The sequence below is a fragment of the Guyanagaster necrorhizus genome, assembly GCF_019112545.1.
Source record: "Guyanagaster necrorhizus MCA 3950 unplaced genomic scaffold BT62scaffold_8, whole genome shotgun sequence".
Lineage (NCBI taxonomy): Eukaryota > Fungi > Basidiomycota > Agaricomycetes > Agaricales > Physalacriaceae > Guyanagaster > Guyanagaster necrorhizus.
This window is the reverse complement of record NW_025064887.1, coordinates 1286205-1306443: the sequence shown is the minus strand read 5'-3', so window position 1 is coordinate 1306443 and position 20239 is coordinate 1286205. Positions and strand designations below refer to the sequence as shown.

Below are 20239 nucleotides of genomic sequence, written 5' to 3'. Positions count from 1 at the left end.
GTGTCCATGGTCAGCGAGCGCTACGCCCATGACATGAGAAAGGTGAGCTTGACACGAGGTGCTTGACTCCTGGCGTCAAACCTAGAAGTGAGGGTCCTTTTAGTTACCGATGCTCATAGCAGGTCAATCAAGGGGCGGGGAAGCACTGGTTCATACACATTCAGCATACAAAGTCCGAGTTCCGTTCGCAGGAAGAAAGGCCGACGTTGTTGACTACAACTTCCATCGCAGTAAACGACGTAAGTTAACCACGCTGGGCTAGCGGACCGATGGGTAACATGATAGAAGACATCCTGTACGTGTTTTTCGGGCAACAAACGACACATAGTAAGTCACCGGGGTACGAGATTACGGCACTTCTGTGGATAGCTGGGAAAATGAAGCTGTGGAAGAGATGCGGTTCGGCGGAGGTTTGGAAGATATGGATGAACTGTCAGATGACGGGCTGTTTCCACACCCAAACTCTTCGAGGGAGCGCGGAGGCTTGCAGTTGAACAGAGCTGAGAAACTTCCACGCATGTAGGCGACACCATTGCAAGAGCTGCGATTCAAGCTGTCGTGTAACATAACGGAAGCTATGCCACTTGAAGATTCGAACGGAGCCTGTCGCAGCCTATCTATGTCCTTAGTGCAATTTAACGACTGATCATAAACGATTCTAGTCTGACATGACAGAGCTCTTGTCGCGCCTTCAGGGCGATTGCGACGGATTGCATGACAGCAATTAATGAAAGAGCATGTGCCAGGTAGGATGACCGCCTAAAGAGGCAGCAAATCGCCAAGGCTCCGGTACATTGATTGTTTGCCGACAAAAGGGGTCAGGAAACATAAAAGGCGCTAGAATCCATGATAAATGCGCTTTAAGTCGCAGATTGATTCAGGATCACTGACCCGGATGCCTGACTGGGACTAAAAATTGAGCGTAGCACCGTTCGCGGATACAATCGCTTTGTAGACCACACCCAATTCGCGTAAAATTGCCTTCTGCGTCATCTATTCCATCCCGCGTCATGATGATCATCGCGAACGCAAATTCTGCGTCAAGCTGGTTCGCCTATGGTTACCAAATGTTGAAGTCCTCACGGCAAATTCAAATTGATGATCGTTGTACAACATTTGAAGACGATGAATGAATTCACCGCGAAGATGCTCGAATACAACGATATTGAATACTTTGCGGCACCAATGACTCTGTGAGAGAGTGGATAAGTCACGTATATGCTGCCAGTTTGACAAGAAACGCACTATACTTCGAAACACACTCCCGCCTCGTTCTTTTCATACTCAAACTTGATGTACGTACATCCAGAAACAGAGTTTCCCTCGACCGGTTGATCTTGCATGGGACAACCACTCGCAAGGTGGTGACAGACTGTAGGCATATGCAAGCTCAGGGATTAAGCCTTGACTCAGAAAATGTTCCAAGTTCTTGCACCAAGAGTAATATCGCAAGTATCCTAATACTAACCTGCTACCTGAAGCAGCAGGGACGCCGCACAACAGGACGTAAAAAGGCACCTAGGACCAATGTTAACGCATATATGGGCCTCAACGGCGATATAACAAACAGGGTGAATATTACGGTCAGTTTTGCCCCTACTAGACCTGTTGGTGAAATGCTGAGCCTCATGTACGAAAACCATATGAAAACTCACTGTGGAAAGGCTTTCATTACTGGCAGCTACTGGCCTTGGTACACGATAACGGTTGCACCAAAATTGGCAGAGGACCTTTAGACCAGGCCACTACTGCCGCCTGGACCTTTATTCGAATAAATCCAAAGTATTCAGTTTCCAACCATCTCCATGCTTGGGGTAGAAATTGTTTGTTGATAAGGCATATGATTATGCTGGGAATGATGGGTCGAGACTTGTCATGAATCTGTAACTCATTCTCTGAATTGAGATACACCCTATTCTCCTTCGGATTCCTCGCGCTCGTCCTGCCAACGATATTCTCCTTCTTGTCTGCGGCCACGGACGAGAACTTTCCTGTGTCCCCAGCCCTAGGGACGCTCGAAGGAAGCTTGTACGCTAAGCTATCGTTTGACAGGTACGGCAGAAAAGTCGAAATGGAACTTCGTATCCACTGTCGTGAACCCACCCATTTTCGGATGGGCGCTGAAAGGAACTCGAGTGTCTCAGACAGCCTACCTGTGTCCAGGAAATCAGACCAAATCCATCATAAGCAAAAGTCTCCTATTCACCTCTTAGTCAAGTCCGAAAACGATAACCTTGGGGCTGGAGCTGCATCAGGCGCCTTGGACGTTGATAGGACAGAGAAGCCCAAGAGTCATTTAGACTGCTAGCTGAAATAAGTGTTCCAAAGCTTGGGATGTGAGGAGATAATTGGGTCCCATTGGTATACTTCAGCATTTGGTGTAACAGAGCATCCGGTTCGTCGAAGGTGAGGAGCTGTAAAGATGGAAAGAAGACATAGTTAGCTAAGAGCCTAAGTAGAAAGCTCCAAGAATGCCTGTAAGAGAACCAAAGGCCAAACAAGCAAGCTTTGGCAGTCCTTTGACGGAGAGAATACGCACTACCACTTGAACGGTTGAACACGGTTCAATCGCCATGCCATGGTTCGGTTCATTCTACATGCTAAGAGACGACGCGAGGCTGGAAAGGTTCTTTCAGAGTATATTTGAAACCACCCGGCCTCGGGCATGGCTGGTGAAATGCTGGCGATACAGCCTTCGAGAAAGCTGCCAGTGAATGGAAAAGTTCAAAGCACCTATGCCAAAGGTAGCTTATAAGGCAGCTTCTTCAAACACAGGAAGACTTCCAGAGGGTGAGATTGTAGAATCAAGAGCGAAGAGGTGAAGCCAAATCGTGTCTTCGCCTCTTGGTCCGTGCAATTCACGTGATGGGAATATACCAGATTCAGCAATCACCGCGGGCCTTCGACTTGCTTCGACCCTAAGCTCGCTAAACTTTTCTTTGCTGCCATTGAGGTAACTTCACCCTTCTGTTCATTACCTGGCAGAGTCAGTTACCAAAAAAATTGCTCATATTGCGACATTTCTCCTTCGAAGAGTTCGTCGGTCAGTCTGGACTCCTGCAAAGGATATCTGGGTAATCTTAACGGTGGCGCAAGTGAGAGGTGCAATTTTTGGCAGCTCAGCCCTGCTGAGTCGGAAGGTTTCTGGTAGTTCCCACTCAGTGAGTACTGTGTGGCGGCTCCAAGGACGAAGTGTTTAGCTCATGTTTTTTTAGTAATGTCTCATCTATCATCGTACCCTCCTTCTGGGCCAGGGCCTTCCAACTCCTACGCACGGTCGCCGCCACCAACGACGATGTACGGTACCAATAACGTTGGCAATAGCTCCTTTCCTTTCCAATATGGGGGATCCGTTCCAACTCATATGAACCCACCAATGAGTGGTCGCGGACGTGGCTCATATAGTCATCACGCTTCCATGAGAGGTGGCCATAATGCACAGAATTATTCACCCCATCATCCGCCTTCATTTGCGCCACAATCCCCTTCTTCCATCCAGACCCATAATTCGATACCTCGTCAGTCCGGTCCATACCCTCCGAGCTATCCTCCTTCGTATACATATCCCCGACCACCTCCTGAGGTTTACCCCCAACAGTGGCAGACACAGCAACCCCTTTCACCTCTCCCCAAACAGCTTTCGATGCCGCCGCCTAAAGACAGTGTCATTCCGGTTTCTTCACAGCCTACACATATACCGCAAATCGACTCGACTACTGATGATACGCATCCTGATGTCCATTCGCCACCACCAACGTCTCCCACGGCGTTGCCTCGCACACCATCCTCACCTCTGACTAACGCGCAGCTAGTGTCCCCTTGTAGTCCAGCATCAGTCTCTTCTCCAAGTATCCCATCGCAAAGGTCACCGAATGCATTACCGGAGTGGGTCATCTGGTCTAAACGCCCTCACGACCCTTCCAATGCTCCGGGAATTATTTTCTCACCTAGAGCTAACCCTCCGGCTCATATTGTCCGCGATGCCCTCCCGATTCTTCCTCCACCAGAAGCGCCACCGGTAACTTTGGTAGCAGTTCCGTCGCAACCGGTGTTATCACCTGAGGAAAACAGAGATGAGAACCTTAATGATGAAGCAAGCGATGGTTTACATCAGGACTCGTCCTCGTCATCTTCTCATGCTTCAACCGTGCCATCCTCCTCGGCCACAGAAATAACAGATACGCCTATCCTCCCAGGGTCTCCCGTGTCCTCAAATACATCCGTATCACAATCCGATACACCTAATAGCGTGAAGCTCTTAGAAATTGCTGATCCCAGTGAAGCATTTTCGTCAACTGCTATAGTAGATACCGTAGTTCCTTCTCCGGCGAATATTACCCCTGCCCCTGTCAAAAAGTCGTGGGCGTCACTACTTCAGACACCGCCTTCAACCGGTTCTTCGACGTCAAAAAATGCCCTACCGACTTCATCTGTTATTGGGTTCTCAATACCAGCATCTGCACTAGTCCCTGTCCCACCTAGCAAAAAGCCTGACCTCATTGCCCTCCTCATGACAGGGCCAACGGCTAAAAATGCTCCTAGTACGAGCAAACTTAGACCACGAGGTCTCATCAATACGGGCAACATGTGTTTCGCCAACTCCGTCCTACAGATTCTGCTCTACTGTCCACCATTTTTCAGGCTCTTCTACGAGCTCGGCAAGTTGGTTGGCAGCGGGGCTAAGATATTGGCCGAGGCTCATCTGACGGAGGCCACCATGACATTTCTCAAAGAATTCTTCGAGGATGAGAAAGAAAACGAAAAAGAACCAGGTACTTCTATTGACAAGCAGGGGAAAGGCAAAGAAAAGATGTTGGCCAACGATGATGATTGCGAGAGGGAATCCTTCATTCCGACATATATCTATGATGCTCTGAAAGAAAAGAAGCGGTTCGACAACATGCGGGTGCGCACAGACTAACTAAATAGGTTCACGTTTCTAATGTCAAATATTTTATAGGGCGGACATCAAGAGGATGCGGAAGAATTTCTTGGATTTTATCTGGATACCCTGGAGGAAGAACTGCTGTCTATCCTTCAATCGGTAATCACTCAGAATGACTTGGGTCGCTCTCTGATGGAGGAGAAAGAGGAGACCGCCCTGCCTCAAGATGACGGGTGGCTTGAAGTTGGTAAACGGAACCGCTCCGTCGTAACCAGAACGGTAAGCATCTTCCATGATCAAGTCTTGATACTGGATTTAATCCTCCTCCAGATCAAAAATACAGAATCTCCCATAACGCGAGTCTTTGGAGGCAAATTCCGGTCGACACTACGTGCGCCAGGGCAAAAAGACTCGGTCATAATAGAAGATTGGAGGGCTATCCGCCTCGACATACAGGTGCGAAATGTTGTGTCAATGCTTGAGGAAATGTTTGACGTTAGCTATTTGACAGCCAGATCACATACACAAGATAGAAGACGCGCTATCTTACATCTCTCACCCTCAATCTATTCAAATGTCGCTTCCCACTCGACCAGGCGTTGTTGTGGAAGCGAGTCAGCAGGTGCTAATCGAAGCTTTGCCACCGATTCTCATCCTGCACATCAAACGATTCCACTTCGATACCGAGTTCGGTGGCGTCATGAAGGTGGGAAAGCAAGTGAGGTTTGGGCCCGAGCTTGAGATTGGACCTGGTAGGGATGCAACTATCGTGCACATCTTCCTTCATTTGACATTTCTGCGCAGAACTTATGTCACCTACTGTTCGGAAAGCTCAGTCTGTGAGGTATAGATTGTTCGGTGGTGAGTGTGGCTTCATGTTGTTCGCTTTCACGCCGTAATCATTAAACTTGCGCAGCCGTGTACCACCATGGAGTGTCTGCCTCTGGTGGTCACTACACTTTGGATGTACTGCACCCACATCGGTACCCCAGTTTTAGCCCGAATGTGAAACCTCGAGAAGGCTGGATTCGTATAGATGATGAATTGGTGTCAGACGTTCGAAATGAGGATGTCTTTGATGCGTGGGATCGGGATGATGCTCGGACGGCATACCTTTTGTTCTATCGCAGAGTTCGGTAGTCATATGTTGCTGTTGTTGGTAGTCGACACCAATGTATTCTCTATAATAATGCTATATACGCACTGCGAAAAACTGCGTTGAATAACCAAGGTATGCGCACCAAATGAACCGTCTATTGTAGTAATGTAAGGAGTGAGGGGTATAAATGAGACATCAAGTTCATTACTTCATCCACAACCACGAAATAAGTGTCTATGGACACCCAAAGAATTGCAGCAGTGCACAATAGTGAAGGAGAAGGTAACCAAGACAAAAGGCAATGAGACAGGAGGGAAACAAACAAATAGAATGCAGAATCCCCATGTATCACCAGGATTTTGGGGAGGAATTCTCCACCAGTCGTGAGCAAACTATTGAGTGTAAATGTAAATTCCACGGAAGGACTGCGAAAACAAAATTGAGTATGCAACATCTGGGATTGCAGAGAAATACGCACGAAGTGAACATCAGTATAAGCGGAACCGGTGTTAAGAATGTAGTTTGAAGAATCACTGTTTCCAGTGATTGTCGCACAGCTGCTGCCTTGACCTCCAGCGTTGTCTGATAAATGCCTAAATTAGATCATGTCAGCTTCTTTTGAAATTGCTACTTACCAGTAGACCAGATATTATCGCCAGCAAAGGTACCACCGAGGTTGGTGTTGATGACCATCATGAGGTCCTTGAAGTGCGAGTCGGGGTCACAGGAGGAGGCGGCATATTGTACGACAGCATCCCAGGTTGTGGGGTTGGGAGTTCCGGCGACGATATCATCAGGAACGCTTCCGGTGTTCCAGAAGTACAGGTTAATGCCGGACTCAGTGAACTCGAGACCGTATACACCACCATCAGCTTCGTTGAATGGAAGACCGAAGGAACTCGTGGAATCGAGAGAACAGCCACAGCCAGTCGTAGACACGTAGGCATCACAGTTGCTATCACCCTCCACAACCAAGGAAGCTTGAACAAGAGATGACAATGTCCAGTCAGACATAGTGCATCCGGAACCGGAGTGAATGGAAACGATGTTCTTGGTGTAGCTGCACCCAGTTAGTACCCAGAAACTGATAAATTGATATCAATACTCACTAGTTGACGCCTTCAACGACATCCTAAAGAGGTGTTGTCAATATCTACGGACGAAGCTAGGAAGATTAAGAACATACAATTTCACCATCATCTGGCCAATTGGAACCAGTGAACCAGACAGCAGGCCAGCTGAAACAAGGTCAGTAATAGCAATGGATACAGAGCACGCTACTGACGTTCCGCAAGCTGCAGGAATCTCCGCGATATCAAACAGGAACAAGTAGCCTGGAGACGACATCAATGATGGCTTGTAAAAGGAACGACATCATCTTACCGGGATTGAAAGTGGTAGTTGAAACCATCCGGACGGAGTTACGAAGAGATGACACAGTTCTACAAAGTCATTAATCATCTTACCTCACGAAAAGTAGATGTTGAGTTGCTCACTCAGTTGTATCGATAGCAATGATCACGTTCTCATTACCATCAAGATAAACGAGACCTTCTGAGGTTCCATCTACGTAGTTCGCGACTCCTTCATTGTCAGCGGCCTCGACGTCGCTGTTGGGACCAGTAAGCATCTGCCCTGATGAGAATAAAACGCCTACATACTAGTGGAAATAGTCGATCAAACTTTGGCCTTTCAACGCGGTCTGAAGTGTCCAACCATCCGTAGATGTAGTGTACGAAGTGCCGACATTACCACTCGATGAAGTCGAGGTAGAGGAAGCAGAAGACGATGTCGACGCTATTATAACGTCAATACATCACACTTCCGAAAAAGTAAGGGGTACACACAGGAGGTGGTGGCATAGTAGGTGTTGTCGGTGGTTGTTGCATATGTTGTGGTTGCTGCATATGTTGTGGTTGCTTCAGTTGTCGTGGCTGCTGCAGACGTCGTTGTCTGTATCGTAGTCGCATCTTCAGTGGATGTTGTTGCTACGGCTTGAGAACTCGTCGAAGCAGAGTCATCATCGAATGACCACGTAACATTCACTGCGTAAAAGAAAAGAAGAGTCAGGCCAGGCCAGAACAATGGATGGCGGCAACATACAAACACCGGTTGTCAATTCTGACAAGGCTTCAAATGCAGCCACAGAAAGATATACGTTGGCCGAATCACCACAATCTTTGCAAGCATCTGTAACCGTAACATCGACAGACGTAGAAGGATCATCCCTGAGAGAAACAGTAACCTGCAAAGCTTCATTAGATACCAGTCCGCAAACCCCCGACTATCGGCGTACATGTTTGAAACAGTTATCCTTGTTGTCCCAAGTCACATAATCTGTACCCAAACCAATGATATAATCTGTATCATTGGAATATACACCGCACGCAGTCAAGGTGCTGTTCTAAAGAACAACGCAGTTGGAAAATATTCAAAAATACCAGCAGATACACTTACTTGATACCCATAGTAGGCGAGAGCAGTTTCAGAGCGCGCACGCAAGTCAGATGACCTCCTGAAATGTCTTTTGAACCCGTGGGATGCAAAGACCGAGGATGCAAGAGCAAGCAAAGTGAGCTGGGATGACGGCCGCATTGTTAACGAACGTGAAGGAGGGCTACGATAGGTCGTTGGCTCTTAGACAGCCAAGAATACGTCGGGTTTATATACGAGGGCGTATGCCTAAAGAGAGAGGGAATTTTCGAAAGAGCGTAGTGCGTAACCGGCGGACGAGGGGGGGAGATGAGAGAAGAAAAGAAAGACTATGTGGGAAAAGCAATTGGTTTCGGGCTTATAGTGACGCAGAACTGCGCATGTTGTGACAATCAGCGCATGATCCATGGAAAAAATAATTACATACACATCATTTTCCAACAGGCAACCCCTCCGTTGCACGGCATCAAGATCTATCAAGATCACAAAAGAAGATTAAATGACTTTTAGGTCGAATTCCGGGCAAAAAAAAAGCTGACTCTGGAAGCATCCATCCTCATCTGCTACGAGTTTCTACGGCAAGACCTCGAAAAACAGCAAAGATTTGAACGTAGAAGCGATTCCCACGCCCCTCATGGAATTCCCATAACGGGTGTAGCAAGTCTTATCCGTCATGACAACCAGGGCATGAAAGCTATGTTTAGTTGTACTTCGGCATTCTTTTACGAACGATGGGTTCTTCAAGTCACGAATTCAATTCATCAAGGCAACATAAGCTGTGTCTGTTAGCAAATTGTCTGCCTCTCACAGGGAGTTGGGAACACTGCGAATTCAATGTCCAACTATACATCAGTGCGCTCATGATTTCATCATATTCGAGACTGGGCTCTCCATTCTTGGCGGCTATACATGTACAGTGCGCAGCCCTCGGGAAACCTGGCCGACGCATTGGCGTGGCGCCCAGAGAACATTTATGCAGATTCTTGATGAAAGCACAGTCAGACCGTTGGAACGCATACAGCGTAAAGCGAAGAACAGTATTCCGCGAGTTACCTTGCGCGCATTCCAGACTTCAAGATCCTGGATGGGGAAAATCGGATTAAATAATAAGGGTGTAGGACGCTGAAATGAAGTTCTCCGTCGTAAGTAAAAGCACACGGAGCCGCTGGTAATGACGTACGCGATCGTGATGCTTATGATAAGGTAACTACGATTCCTGCTGGACCTTCCAGTTTTCCAAATAATACATTTTATCCATCGCTGTAATCCAGTACTGCTCTGAATACATACATATACATGTACTATCATACCTACCACCGAAATTAGTAAAAAAAAGTCTTTTCATGGCATGTCGTCAATCAAGCTCGTAAAACTTGACACTTTTGATTTCCCAGTCTGAAAACTCCATGAACTTCGGAATACGTACTCAAGAAAGGGTTACTCACACGCTTCGTCAAACGACGCTCCACTAGCCCGGACGAAATCCTCGCAGTTCGAATATCCCGTCCGTGTAGCGCAACTTTGATCTTGACCTGGTGTCCCAGAGCTGTTCCATGCATTACCCGCCCAGTCACCACTGTCATCAAGATTAGCCATCATTTGTCCCCCCCAGAAGGAATTTGACTAACCACAGTGTCGTGTCGAAGATGAACGAATGATTGTAGAAATATTTAGTCGAATTACATGTTGATGAAGGCCAGTTAGCCATCGGCGTTCCCCATCTGTCAGGGACAGGAGTTCCAGCGTCAATATCGGACGGAACCGAGTCCTGAGTCCAAAAATACACCTTAATGCCATCGTCATCCCATTTCACTACCGCCAATGCTCAATGAGCGCGCGATTGTGTATAAAAAAGATCTATACATACTGGCATATACCCCGCCACCGTTGTCATTGAAAGCAGCGCCAAAGGAGACGTTAGAGGCGGAACGGAATCCGCAGCCCTCATTACTGGTCTCGTCTGCTGCGCAGTTGGTACCGTCAACCACGGTACCAGTCACATTAAGCACATCGGCACTTGTCGACGGTAACGAGCATCCAGATTCAGTATGGAGCGTTGCTTGATTATCCGTGTAGTTATTAATGCCTTCTACAATATCTAATCGAGATGATTAGCCCAAAACAGAGAAATATAGAACGGAATAAACCTATTTCTCCCCCATCGGGCCAGTTAGGTCCTGTGTACAAATGGTTCAGTGAGGGACAACTGGACCAGCAGCATTTCTCTTACCATTAGACCACCACGCACTGGATTACGAAAATGTGAAGGGAGGATCGGGAATGAAAAACAACTCAACTCACGGCCACGTTCCACAGCCCGTCGGCATATGCACGGAGTCCATAATTACAAGCACACCATTATATGTGCTTTCCGTGGTTATGCGAATGCTTTGACGGTTTTCGGATACCATTCCTGTCGTCTCGACACGCATGATAGTATGGCCATCGGAATTCACTTCCACCAAATTATTCGACCTCTACGTTGTTGTCGTTATATGGGGAAATATTCAGTGAATTCATAAACGTACTCCAGTGGTCTCATTAACATAATCGACAAGACCTGCAAAAGGTGGTTAGCAGCATGTACAAAACGGTGAAACACGGAAAACACGCGCCATTAGTTGGGTCCGAAGTTGTCCAGAAGGTCCAGCCAGTAAAAAAATCTGTCCCATTCTAGACCTTGTATATCAACACTCGTCGAAAATCCACAGAAATTTCAACGCACATGATATTCTGCCAAGTTATACGGCGAGGAATAAGACGACGCTGTGGCTGAAGCACTCGCGGCGGACGCTGTTTTAGTGCTGGTTGTCGATTTACTGCTACTTGCACCACTATCGCTCGAGCCAGATGATTCAATTTGACAATAAGAAAATCGCATCTGGGGCACGACTTGAGTTTGTTGAGAGACCAGCACTGCACGAAACGCCAAACGCAGGTCGCGCGCTATATTCTTGGTATGGAGACTTGCAATATCGTGGACACGAGATAACAATGTTGCTGAGGTGTCATGGCAGGCGATGAGGAGGATGATGTACAGAGGTAATGCATGGAGAAGGAACATCTAGGGGGGCTTGGGCTGAGGAGTCCGTCTAATATTTTCAGTTCGTTGGAAAAGAGATCTATAAAAAGTAGCGGGCAGAAGGAAAGGGACAGAATATAGGAAGTGGTGGTAAATGAAAGAAAGAGGACCGACACCTGTTAGTAGAACAAGGGGCAAGTGAACGATCACATTGCTGGCGCACGCCAACAAGTAAAAGGTCAATCCGGCATGCCGGGCATCGTGCGTAAAATGACGTCAGCGCAGTCGACTATGGACTCCACCTCGACGTCCCCTGCTGGGCTAGACCAATACCAGGTGAAAACATGTTTCTTATAGTAGTAAGTTATCCTTTACTTGACACACCTGGCTGTAAAGGGCTGAGTCTGACAGTGACACAACTGCCTGGCCAAGCTCAATCAGGCTCAATCATGGTGGCTGCGCTTGTGATCACTGCGGCGGCTCATATTTTTGACATTAGATAAACCAACACTGATTCCTGATGCACATTCAACACACGCTACTTCGTCTGACTTTCCTTTGTCACTGTAAGAGGTCGCAGAAGCGCCATTTACTTACTGTTAACATTGAAAGTCCCTAGGGTTAGAAAATCCGCTGCGAGAGCCTTATTTCCCGTATCTTTTCCCTCCATGGTTATATATATGTAGTATTACATCGCGGTACTATAAATGTGAAATTTCTAAGAGATACGAGAGAAAAATTACTATTCAATCGACGGGACAGCTGCTCAAGAACTTGGAAACCAAAATCGTCCTTCCCGAGCTCTCTCCTTCTCAAGAAAATCCAGGAAAGATTTAAGAGATGGGTAAGACATATTTCCATCTAACTTCAGTATCACTTTGTTTTCTTAGGGGATGCTGGTGAAGCAAAGGACAGGGGCAGGACTGAGTTGGAGTCCCGGATGACAATCGGACACGATATGTCACAGAAAAGAGCAGAAAGTCTCATACTCCGCTTGCTGCTACCGCGATTGTTGACGTACGTATCGGTCGTTGTAAGCCGTATCTGGTCCCTTCGTAATGACGTATCTTCCGCTGTTTGGGCAGTGACGAGTGCGTCGCGTACTAATCTCCAGAAAGCCCATGTTGCAGGGTCGCCTATTCAATCATACTGTTGCCGATGTTTTTGTTAACGACGTATCGTTCTTGTCCTGTTCTTTAATAAACGAACTCGGAGAATAAATTGTCACAATCATTGGTCTTCTCCTCCGTTGCACCAGCATACGGCCCCATGAAAATAATACCGCTACAGTTAGATATAAAGACGCCATACCCACCTCTGAGAGCTTTCTCGGATTTCCTTGGAACGTAGGAAGCACGGGAAAGACTCATTTTGCTCGCAGGAGCTTCATCGCCTGTCCTGGCGATTGAGTGGCAAATGTCTCTTGCATTGTATCCCTTAGATATCCTATAACTATGATGCCGGGATGTAATATTAACTTATATATGTAAGGGAAAAAGTGTGGAAATATGACGCTACGACGGTACAAGATTTTCTAAAGCTCAGGGACTTTCAATGTCATAGTATCTGTGCTGATTTCCGCTACCTGCCCCGGTTACTAGCGGTTACTAGGGATATTTCTTTTTATAAATTTGGACAAGTATAGATTTACGCTAGTAGTATTTATAGCCATATGGTGAAAAAAAAAAAATAACGATCAACAGGCACATGTACCGTATCGTCAGTAGTGACGGCAGCATCAAATTCCATCCCTATTTCGTTGACGATTCTGACCCTCCAAGGTCCCCTCACAGTCCCTTTTATAACACTCACCGTAACTCCAGTCCTCGAACTTCCTTCCACCCTCAAGAGTGCCGCAATGTCACCTTCACAATTCGGGAGCTCAACCTCGATTTCCATTCTTTCCTTCGAGGGCGGATTCACGAGAACAATAAAATCCGAAGCGTAGTCGTAAACAGCGAGCTTCCGACCACCGCTGCTGCGATTTGGTTTTACCATGACAACAGCGCCACCAGGCTTCAGAAGTAGGCTTCCCGGAAGACTCATGAAATCGCGAGTCTCGGTAAAGTATTTGGGCTCGGTGCGGACCTTCCTATCTATTATTTCGTACCAATTACCTTCTGGAACGTAAAACTGCACAGATCCCTCGGCGTTGAAGATGGGAGCAACCATAAGATTAAACCCAAGCATGTACTGCGTATCAACGTTCCAAGCCATCGGATCTTCCAGAAATTCAACGAACATTGGGCGCATCATAGGAACCCCTGTCTGGTGTGTTTTGATCGCCGTGACGAAGAGATAAGGCATCAAGGTCAGTTTGAGGTCGATGGATTTCCTCAAGACGACATCCGCTTCACCGGACTCGTCCAGAAAGCCAGGGAACCTGTACTGCGTATCAGTAAGCCTTTATCTTTATGACAGCGGAAAATTTTTACACGGAAGCTCCCACTTCCATGAAGACGGGAATGGCTTGACAACGCCCCAAAAGCAAATCAGCGTTTGTAAAGAGCTGGATCTAGCTTTCCTCCAAAACCGCCTTGGGCATACGTCAGTAACAGTGTGCGGCGCTGACGCAACACAAATACCGATATCATGAGCCCAATAACCAAATGCGCAAAGTCCCAAGCTCATACCACCTCGCAGAGTCTCAGCCATAGCCTCAAAAGTCGACATCAGGTCACCTCCCCAGTGAACCGGGAAGCGCTGACTTCCAGCCGTTGCTGAATGAGCAAAAACCACGGCTTGACGTTTCCTATTGTACTTCTCGATGACATCAAATGTGACCTTGTTGTACAAAAAGGCGTAGTAGTTGTGCATTTTTTCTGGGTTGGACCCGTCAAAATAGACCGTGTTTCCTGTGGGGATCCGTTCACCGAAATCGGCCTGCACGACGTTAATGCAGGTGAATAGTACACATACAGGAAAAGATAGCACCTTGAAGCAGTCGACACCTATATCCATGAGTCTTTAACATTGACTGGTACCATTCACATGCCCCGGGATTCGTAAAGTCCACCCATGCCATACCAGCCTGCTGCTTTACATATAAATACGACGGAACAGGCGATAAACTCGGAAGGACATACCCAACAACCATCCTGCCACACGTTTCCATCTTGCTTCTTGATAAAGTAACCCTTCTTCACACCTTCATCGAAAATCTTGCTCTCTTGCGCTATGTAAGGATTGATCCAGACACAGATCTTGTACCCCTTTTCCTTGAGCCGAGCCAGCTGGCCTTTGGCATCCGGGAAGAAATCGGTATCGAACTCGTAGTCGCACCAGTGAAATCCTTTCATCCGAAAACAATCAAAATGGAAGACCCCAACTGATATGTCGCGGTCCTCCATCCCTTTCAAGAATTTAGTCACAGTTCCTTCATCATAGTTTGTCGTGAATGATGTCGACAACCATAGATTGAACGTCCACGCAGGAGGAAGGGCAGGACGGCCAGTGATCATGGTGTATCGCTCGATGATGGCCGCAGGTGTAGGCCCGTGAATAACGTGGACGGACAGTCTCTCAAAGGGCCCAGATACATGGACACGTGTAATTCCTGTGAGAAGGTCAACATATGGCTGATGTTCTGTAGACGCAAAACGCACTTTCACTTTGCTCACGGCACCTGGACACGTGACGAATATCCCATATCCCCCAGAGCTGATATAGAAAGGCACGTTCTTATACGTTAACTCAGACGACGTCCCGCTGTCCTCGTTCCACATGTCTACAGTCTGACAGAAGAATCGATGAGTCATAGACGTGCGAATGAGATGAAAGACAACCAACCTGACCATTCTTAATGAAGGATCCAGATCGTTCCCCGAGGCCGTGTATCTTCTCGCCAACAGAAAGCTGGAACTGCATCGTCATCCACTTCTTTCCCTTGTCAGGATCGGCTAGATTGAGATTGGGGTGGTCCAAGTTTGTATCGTACTTGACATATCCCACAGATCGCCAGCCAAGTTGAGTGAGGAGGTAGTTAGATAAGGATGTGATACTCGTCGGATTCTTGACATTATGAGACCTGATGTCAAGGTTAAAATTCCCGGACGTGTATCGAAGACGGCTGAGAGGGTTTTGGTCGCGATCTTGAGCTCTGACTCGGTCTTTGATGTTTCCAGTCCATCTTGCCGATCCGCGGACTAGTTAAATAATTTTTAGACGATCTTGCAAGCATGGCGGTGTACATAAAACCTACGAGCTTGCCAATGTCGACATCAGGGAATACTTCATAGTTTGGTCCAGTTGACGTCAGCTGCTGCGACTTCCAATGACATGCCTCAAGGAAAAAGGTATCGGGGATTGGAGAAGAGCATTCTATGGTAATGGTCGGTGTGTTGAGCGTATCTCCACGATGATTGATAGGTTTCATCGACTGCACGTTCATCGTAAGCGAACGTTCCGCAGAAGTTCCACAGGCTTACCACCACACATCGTATGCGATCTTCGAAGGCCTCGCTCTTGACGACTTCTGTCGCCCAGTTGACGGATATGTGCGGACCAACCGTCCACGTACCGCTGGAGAACTTGACCATGGTAAGCGAATTGGAATGCCTTCGATAACCGAAGCGACTGGGGGAGTTATATGAACAAGGAGAAAGATAACACGGGACTTCAAGGATCACTGATCAAGCGAGAAGATTGATAGTGACACGCATCTCATACTTCGTGCATCACCTGAAGAGGAGCATTGTGCGAGCGTATGCGAACCAACAACTTCGCGCTGATATTATTCTGCGTCACTAATTGTAGATTTTATAGGCAGTATTTTCAAGGCTGCCATGGTCTGAAGCGAGATATAGAAGTCAGTAATGGAGTAATAATATTGAAGAGAACGTTACAATGAGTACATGTGCACAAGCGAAGAGCTAAGAAGGTGTGGTATGCAAGAGAAAGTCCCAATCGATTTGTCGTCATCGATGATGCACATCCATTGGTATCCGATTTATTGTTGTTCGTTGATAACGCCCCAGATAGATGCTTTAAACTAGTCGCAGCACCTGTAGTCAGCCTGTGGTCAAAGTGGCCCGTAGAATGCACACACCAATGTCAATACGAGCCCCATCTTCTTCTCCAGATCCCTCAAGCGCGCCAACAGCTGTTCATCAGGCTCCTTCGATAATCCCTTGGCTTTACTAGCCACCTAAAATCGACCCTTTGTAAGTAGTGGTCTACATACAGGATTTGATACCCACCTGCTTGACGTTCGTAGCCAACTTTGCGTACTCCCATAAGACATCTGCTTCAAGTGGGGTGAGGCTGGGGTGGTCCGCGTATGGATTGCTGAGAAAGATGGGGTCTGAAGGAGGTGGGGGTAGGGTAGTGCTCATGATGGCGATAACACGAATTCAGACTCGAATAAAATATCTGTCCGCGCCGACGCCTAGTGTTACTGTGGCCAAAAGTCGAGAAGGAAGAGCAGTGGCAAGCAATACGCTCCGGGCCGATAGCCTTTTTGTTGTTTACACCCAAGAAACGCAACGTGTCACCGTTCCCAGTGCTGATAGTGGAAGTCATTCTCAGCCTATCAAATACAAGCAAGACTTGAGGAAAACTGTCGACATTATAATTATTCTACTTGCCCCTGGACATTTTCCTCAAGGCCGCACCGCGCATCGGATTCATTTACGCCGCCTAGTTTCTTCTAGTCTTCTAAACAGATTTTGGGGTCCTTCTCTACCTTTCTCGCCTTAACAAGGATTTTCGAAATGTTCTCTAAACGATGCACATTTTTACTTATTAACCACATCTGACGCTCTTGTGCGGCCAAGAGACACGTTTACAGGGCCTCGTGTCAATCATTATCATTGTCATTGAATTGTTGCACAATTAACTGGGAAGAGTAATCTATCAGGGATGAAGCGCCCTTCCAGTCCGTTCATGGCCTTAGTGTCTTCCTCTATCAAATAAATCATTAGTTTTACACCTGATCATGAAACAAGCTTGTGATAGGATTTCACCTAAGTGATCATACTAGTTCTCAAGTAAAGACCTGTCGATTGTTGCTTCCCGACTATGACGCAGAGCTACAGTCATTCCAACTTAGTGAAAGAAAACGCATATGTCCGGGTATCAATTACGATGCCAAGGAATATCATCATTCCAAGGCGGTGCCCAAATACATCCCTTTCCTCCAAGAAGCTGGATCGTGAACCAAGGACCAGGGTTCAGTATTCCGTTCCGTTGGCACGACTCGACAGCCAACATAGTGGATTCTCGAGCCGGTGCTGTGGAATTGACAGCCAACATCAAGCATGTCGGTAAGGGGAACTTGTAGAATCAGTTTCCGTAGAACGGAACGGAAGACCCAACGCGTCATTGGGCTGGTGCCTAGTCAGACAAATCCATGTCACATTCATCGTCAGCGTTTGAAGACGGTAGGGGAAGCGATAAATTATCCAGAAAACGGGAAATACATACAAACGAGTAACAGCAACTCTTGCCAAAACGTACGTAAGGGAAAAGGGGCCGACAACCGGAAAATTCATCCATCTAAATTCAAATTGACTCGGCATTCGCCGTTGTTGGTTTTCATCGATCCACCATCACTGAAACGCGACATTTCTTTACCAGTACGTGCTTTGAACAGAAATCTTTTATATGTCCTTAACATTGAAGCTATGATGCAACAGTTACTTTTCTATCACCAGACAGCTGCATCTGTCCCGTTTTGTGTTCCACCATAGATCATTGTTTCCTGGCAGGCATATACGATCCACTTACCGGCATGATGTCCCTATCCGACATGTCGTTCATCGAAGAGCAAAGATCAGCTCCTATCGACCAACTTTTTGTCAAAATTCTCATTTACATATTTCATCTGTGTATTCTCGACTGCAGTTCTTGCTTCAAGCGTTCTGGTGTTAATGACTACCTGAGGGGCCCATGGAAGCTTGGGCAAATATGCTCGCCATGGGGGCAAATTGTCAACAACACACCGACTTTGTGGACACAGATATCACTTGCCGATCGTGGAGTCGTGAAGGATCCCGTGTCTAGGTTCAAGGTAGCATTGGAGCGCTCTTCCTGCCTTGCCCTGGACCTGGAGTTATCCCTTTGCTACAGGTTTCCTCTCGAGGTGAAGAGGACGGTCTATCAGCTCACTATTGTTCAGTCGTAGCGGTGGGAGCACTTAACCATCACCCCTGATCGCGGAGTTATTCATTTTTTACCCGACATTCCTGGCTGTCAGCCTAACAAACTGTCTCATCTGACAGTCTATTGTCATGAATTATCGACACCTCAATATATCGATGCATTCCAGGACACCCCCGCTTTACATACTGTTGAGCCTCATCGCAACTACGAGGGCACCCAGTTCGAACTGCCATGGAATAATATCATCGCATTCTTCAACGATACGTCTTGGGGGACTTCTCAACACGTACGTCGTGTTATTGATATGATTCAGTGGTGCCCAAACCTACAGACATTTCATATGCAATTGATATGCTCTCCACCCTTGGCACCGGTTAGCCTTACCCCTCCGTTTCGATCAAGTTTGCGCGATCTCACGGCATGTGAAGGCCCCATATTTCGGAGTGTAATCTTGCCCCAATTAGAGAAAATACATGTCGTTTCTAGCGGGGATGAAATTTGTCATGATGACGCTCTCCCAGGTCTTCTGAGCCTCCTCCAACGCTCGCAATGTTCTCTCGTATCACTCGAGCTCACCAATGTCATCTTCACTGACATTATTTTTGACATTCTCCATTGCATCCCACACATCAACACTCTCAAACTTTCCACACGATGCTGGGCCACCGGCTACGATCGCATATTCAAAGCCCTCATTGACCGCTTGGCTTCCCATCCCTCTACTCAGCAAAGCTTTCTTCCTCTCCTCAGGAATCTTCATATCACTATCAATGATGTCCTCATAAAAATGCCCTGTGCTTTTATTGATCATGTTTTCTTTGAATGGTATCTTCTAGATGGAACACTAGGATCTTGTCAGCCGTCACCCTGGATGCAGCGCCGTTCAGACACTGTACGTGCCTTATCAATGCACAGAGAGTACTTGCCACAAACCCATGGCTACTACTTTTATCCACCGAGCAATCCTGCGTCATCTCACCGCATGGGAACCCGCCGTTCTTTGTTGTCTGGTATTGCCATGGCTGGAACGAATTTGCCTTTCCTCCGAGGAACACTAATGATGCGCTTCCCGCTCTCTTGGGCCTTCTTCAGTGCTCAAAATGTAGCCTCACTTCATTGACGCTTAATAGTGCCCTCTTCACCGAGATATTGTTCGATATCCTTAAGCTTACCCCGGCCATTGAACTCTTGCACCTATATACGCGTTGCTGGCGGTCACACTACAATCCAGTCTTCAAGTCCCTCATCGATCACCTGGCGTCCCACTGGCATATGAGCGAGGATTTACCTATGTTCGGTTTCCTTCCCTTCCTCGGTGGTTTCAAGCATCCGCATTAGTGACACCAGAATGGAAGAAGGGACGCGTCAATTTACCGACTACTCTTTTTTTAATATGGTGTCTTTGAGGTGGAAGAGCAAAAGGTTGAAGGCCGTTCACCTGACTGTTCCTGAGACAGGGGAAGACCTCAGCTGGAGTTTAACTTCGGAGCATATTGATGAGCTCCAAAAGTTCAAAAATGATGGATTGAATATACACCTTGCGGTGGAGCGCTATATTCCTGGTCCTAATCCTTGTGACAACATCGCACTTGAGAGATTTGTTTAGATACCCTTGGTTTATGCATCTCACTATGTAGCTGAATAGAGCCGATAACCAAACAGTTTCTGCCTCATGGACTTTGATCACGCACGAGGCCTT

The 20239-nt window shown here is 47.1% G+C and overlaps 9 protein-coding genes across 9 annotated transcripts; 5 read left to right on the top strand and 4 right to left on the bottom strand.

Annotated features, from left to right (window-relative positions):
- Positions 1 to 6: 6 nt before the first annotated feature.
- BT62DRAFT_993113 (uncharacterized protein) lies at positions 7 to 1736 on the top strand (the record flags this gene model as incomplete). Its single annotated transcript, XM_043190382.1, has 8 exons — positions 7 to 42; positions 123 to 239; positions 286 to 295; positions 333 to 519; positions 696 to 746; positions 956 to 1048; positions 1077 to 1193; positions 1310 to 1736. The coding sequence occupies 8 exons, from the start codon at positions 7 to 9 to the stop codon at positions 1734 to 1736; spliced, it is 1038 nt and encodes a 345-aa protein (XP_043041799.1).
- Positions 1737 to 2913: 1177 nt separating this feature from the next.
- BT62DRAFT_1074782 (cysteine proteinase) lies at positions 2914 to 6109 on the top strand. Its single transcript, XM_043179051.1, has 7 exons — positions 2914 to 3161; positions 3216 to 4906; positions 4961 to 5164; positions 5216 to 5341; positions 5397 to 5637; positions 5690 to 5746; positions 5802 to 6109. The coding sequence occupies exons 2-7, from the start codon at positions 3218 to 3220 to the stop codon at positions 6023 to 6025; spliced, it is 2541 nt and encodes an 846-aa protein (XP_043041798.1). The 5' UTR covers positions 2914 to 3161; positions 3216 to 3217; the 3' UTR covers positions 6026 to 6109.
- BT62DRAFT_930387 (uncharacterized protein) lies at positions 6021 to 9021 on the bottom strand. The gene is made up of 15 exons (XM_043185917.1): positions 8957 to 9021; positions 8845 to 8890; positions 8442 to 8791; positions 8281 to 8388; positions 8088 to 8229; positions 7832 to 8029; positions 7646 to 7781; positions 7481 to 7594; positions 7368 to 7426; positions 7270 to 7318; positions 7171 to 7222; positions 7094 to 7116; positions 6620 to 7044; positions 6463 to 6566; positions 6021 to 6409 (listed from the first exon to the last, which is right to left on the bottom strand). Exons 3-15 carry the CDS (start codon positions 8577 to 8579, stop codon positions 6377 to 6379), a joined length of 1581 nt encoding a protein of 526 aa, XP_043041797.1. The 5' UTR covers positions 8580 to 8791; positions 8845 to 8890; positions 8957 to 9021; the 3' UTR covers positions 6021 to 6376.
- Positions 9022 to 9597: 576 nt separating this feature from the next.
- On the bottom strand, positions 9598 to 11840 carry BT62DRAFT_966244 (glycoside hydrolase family 16 protein). The gene is made up of 11 exons (XM_043188808.1): positions 11824 to 11840; positions 11143 to 11760; positions 11033 to 11090; positions 10946 to 10977; positions 10719 to 10894; positions 10648 to 10664; positions 10565 to 10594; positions 10285 to 10515; positions 10046 to 10229; positions 9863 to 9993; positions 9598 to 9812 (listed from the first exon to the last, which is right to left on the bottom strand). The coding sequence occupies exons 2-11, from the start codon at positions 11479 to 11481 to the stop codon at positions 9772 to 9774; spliced, it is 1239 nt and encodes a 412-aa protein (XP_043041796.1). The 5' UTR covers positions 11482 to 11760; positions 11824 to 11840; the 3' UTR covers positions 9598 to 9771.
- Positions 11841 to 13101: 1261 nt separating this feature from the next.
- BT62DRAFT_1059769 (uncharacterized protein) lies at positions 13102 to 16435 on the bottom strand (the record flags this gene model as incomplete). Its single annotated transcript, XM_043178599.1, has 9 exons — positions 15867 to 16435; positions 15671 to 15817; positions 15229 to 15450; positions 15065 to 15173; positions 14526 to 14995; positions 14456 to 14473; positions 14012 to 14322; positions 13557 to 13822; positions 13102 to 13535 (listed from the first exon to the last, which is right to left on the bottom strand). The coding sequence occupies exons 1-9, from the start codon at positions 15975 to 15977 to the stop codon at positions 13102 to 13104; spliced, it is 2088 nt and encodes a 695-aa protein (XP_043041795.1). The 5' UTR covers positions 15978 to 16435.
- BT62DRAFT_930383 (uncharacterized protein) lies at positions 16228 to 16958 on the bottom strand. Its single transcript, XM_043185916.1, has 3 exons — positions 16638 to 16958; positions 16487 to 16585; positions 16228 to 16429 (listed from the first exon to the last, which is right to left on the bottom strand). Exons 1-3 carry the CDS (start codon positions 16770 to 16772, stop codon positions 16388 to 16390), a joined length of 276 nt encoding a protein of 91 aa, XP_043041794.1. The 5' UTR covers positions 16773 to 16958; the 3' UTR covers positions 16228 to 16387.
- A 1009-nt stretch (positions 16959 to 17967) lies between these two features.
- On the top strand, positions 17968 to 18718 carry BT62DRAFT_763534 (uncharacterized protein). The gene is made up of 3 exons (XM_043182193.1): positions 17968 to 18014; positions 18075 to 18448; positions 18508 to 18718. The coding sequence occupies exons 2-3, from the start codon at positions 18170 to 18172 to the stop codon at positions 18589 to 18591; spliced, it is 363 nt and encodes a 120-aa protein (XP_043041793.1). The 5' UTR covers positions 17968 to 18014; positions 18075 to 18169; the 3' UTR covers positions 18592 to 18718.
- Positions 18704 to 19774, top strand: BT62DRAFT_763485 (uncharacterized protein). The gene has a single exon (XM_043182191.1). The coding sequence runs from the start codon at positions 18845 to 18847 to the stop codon at positions 19658 to 19660; it is 816 nt and encodes a 271-aa protein (XP_043041792.1). The 5' UTR covers positions 18704 to 18844; the 3' UTR covers positions 19661 to 19774.
- Positions 19775 to 20210, top strand: BT62DRAFT_763486 (uncharacterized protein). Its single transcript, XM_043182192.1, has one exon. The coding sequence runs from the start codon at positions 19889 to 19891 to the stop codon at positions 20144 to 20146; it is 258 nt and encodes an 85-aa protein (XP_043041791.1). The 5' UTR covers positions 19775 to 19888; the 3' UTR covers positions 20147 to 20210.
- Positions 20211 to 20239: the final 29 nt, after the last annotated feature.

Coding starts and splice junctions, on each gene's coding strand:
- BT62DRAFT_930387 (XM_043185917.1), bottom strand. CDS start 8,579: ATGCGGCCGTCATCCCAGCTCACTTTGCTTGCTCTTGCATCCTCGGTC. Junction 8,030..8,087: donor AGAATTGACAACCGGTGTTT/GTATGTTGCCGC, acceptor TCTTTTACGCAG/TGAATGTTACGTGGTCATTC. Junction 7,319..7,367: donor AACTACCACTTTCAATCCCG/GTAAGATGATGT, acceptor TGTCGTCTCCAG/GCTACTTGTTCCTGTTTGAT.
- BT62DRAFT_763534 (XM_043182193.1), top strand. CDS start 18,170: ATGATGTCCCTATCCGACATGTCGTTCATCGAAGAGCAAAGATCAGCT. Junction 18,449..18,507: donor ATCCCGTGTCTAGGTTCAAG/GTAGCATTGGAG, acceptor CCTTTGCTACAG/GTTTCCTCTCGAGGTGAAGA.
- BT62DRAFT_1074782 (XM_043179051.1), top strand. CDS start 3,218: ATGTCTCATCTATCATCGTACCCTCCTTCTGGGCCAGGGCCTTCCAAC. Junction 4,907..4,960: donor AGCGGTTCGACAACATGCGG/GTGCGCACAGAC, acceptor AATATTTTATAG/GGCGGACATCAAGAGGATGC. Junction 5,638..5,689: donor CGAGCTTGAGATTGGACCTG/GTAGGGATGCAA, acceptor ATTTCTGCGCAG/AACTTATGTCACCTACTGTT.
- BT62DRAFT_930383 (XM_043185916.1), bottom strand. CDS start 16,772: ATGAGCACTACCCTACCCCCACCTCCTTCAGACCCCATCTTTCTCAGC. Junction 16,586..16,637: donor TGGCTACGAACGTCAAGCAG/GTGGGTATCAAA, acceptor GGTCGATTTTAG/GTGGCTAGTAAAGCCAAGGG. Junction 16,430..16,486: donor TGGGGCTCGTATTGACATTG/GTGTGTGCATTC, acceptor TGCTGCGACTAG/TTTAAAGCATCTATCTGGGG.
- BT62DRAFT_763486 (XM_043182192.1), top strand. CDS start 19,889: ATGGAAGAAGGGACGCGTCAATTTACCGACTACTCTTTTTTTAATATG.
- BT62DRAFT_966244 (XM_043188808.1), bottom strand. CDS start 11,481: ATGTTCCTTCTCCATGCATTACCTCTGTACATCATCCTCCTCATCGCC. Junction 10,230..10,284: donor CGGTGGCGGGGTATATGCCA/GTATGTATAGAT, acceptor CATTGGCGGTAG/TGAAATGGGATGACGATGGC. Junction 9,813..9,862: donor AGCGTCGTTTGACGAAGCGT/GTGAGTAACCCT, acceptor TGGAGTTTTCAG/ACTGGGAAATCAAAAGTGTC.
- BT62DRAFT_763485 (XM_043182191.1), top strand. CDS start 18,845: ATGATTCAGTGGTGCCCAAACCTACAGACATTTCATATGCAATTGATA.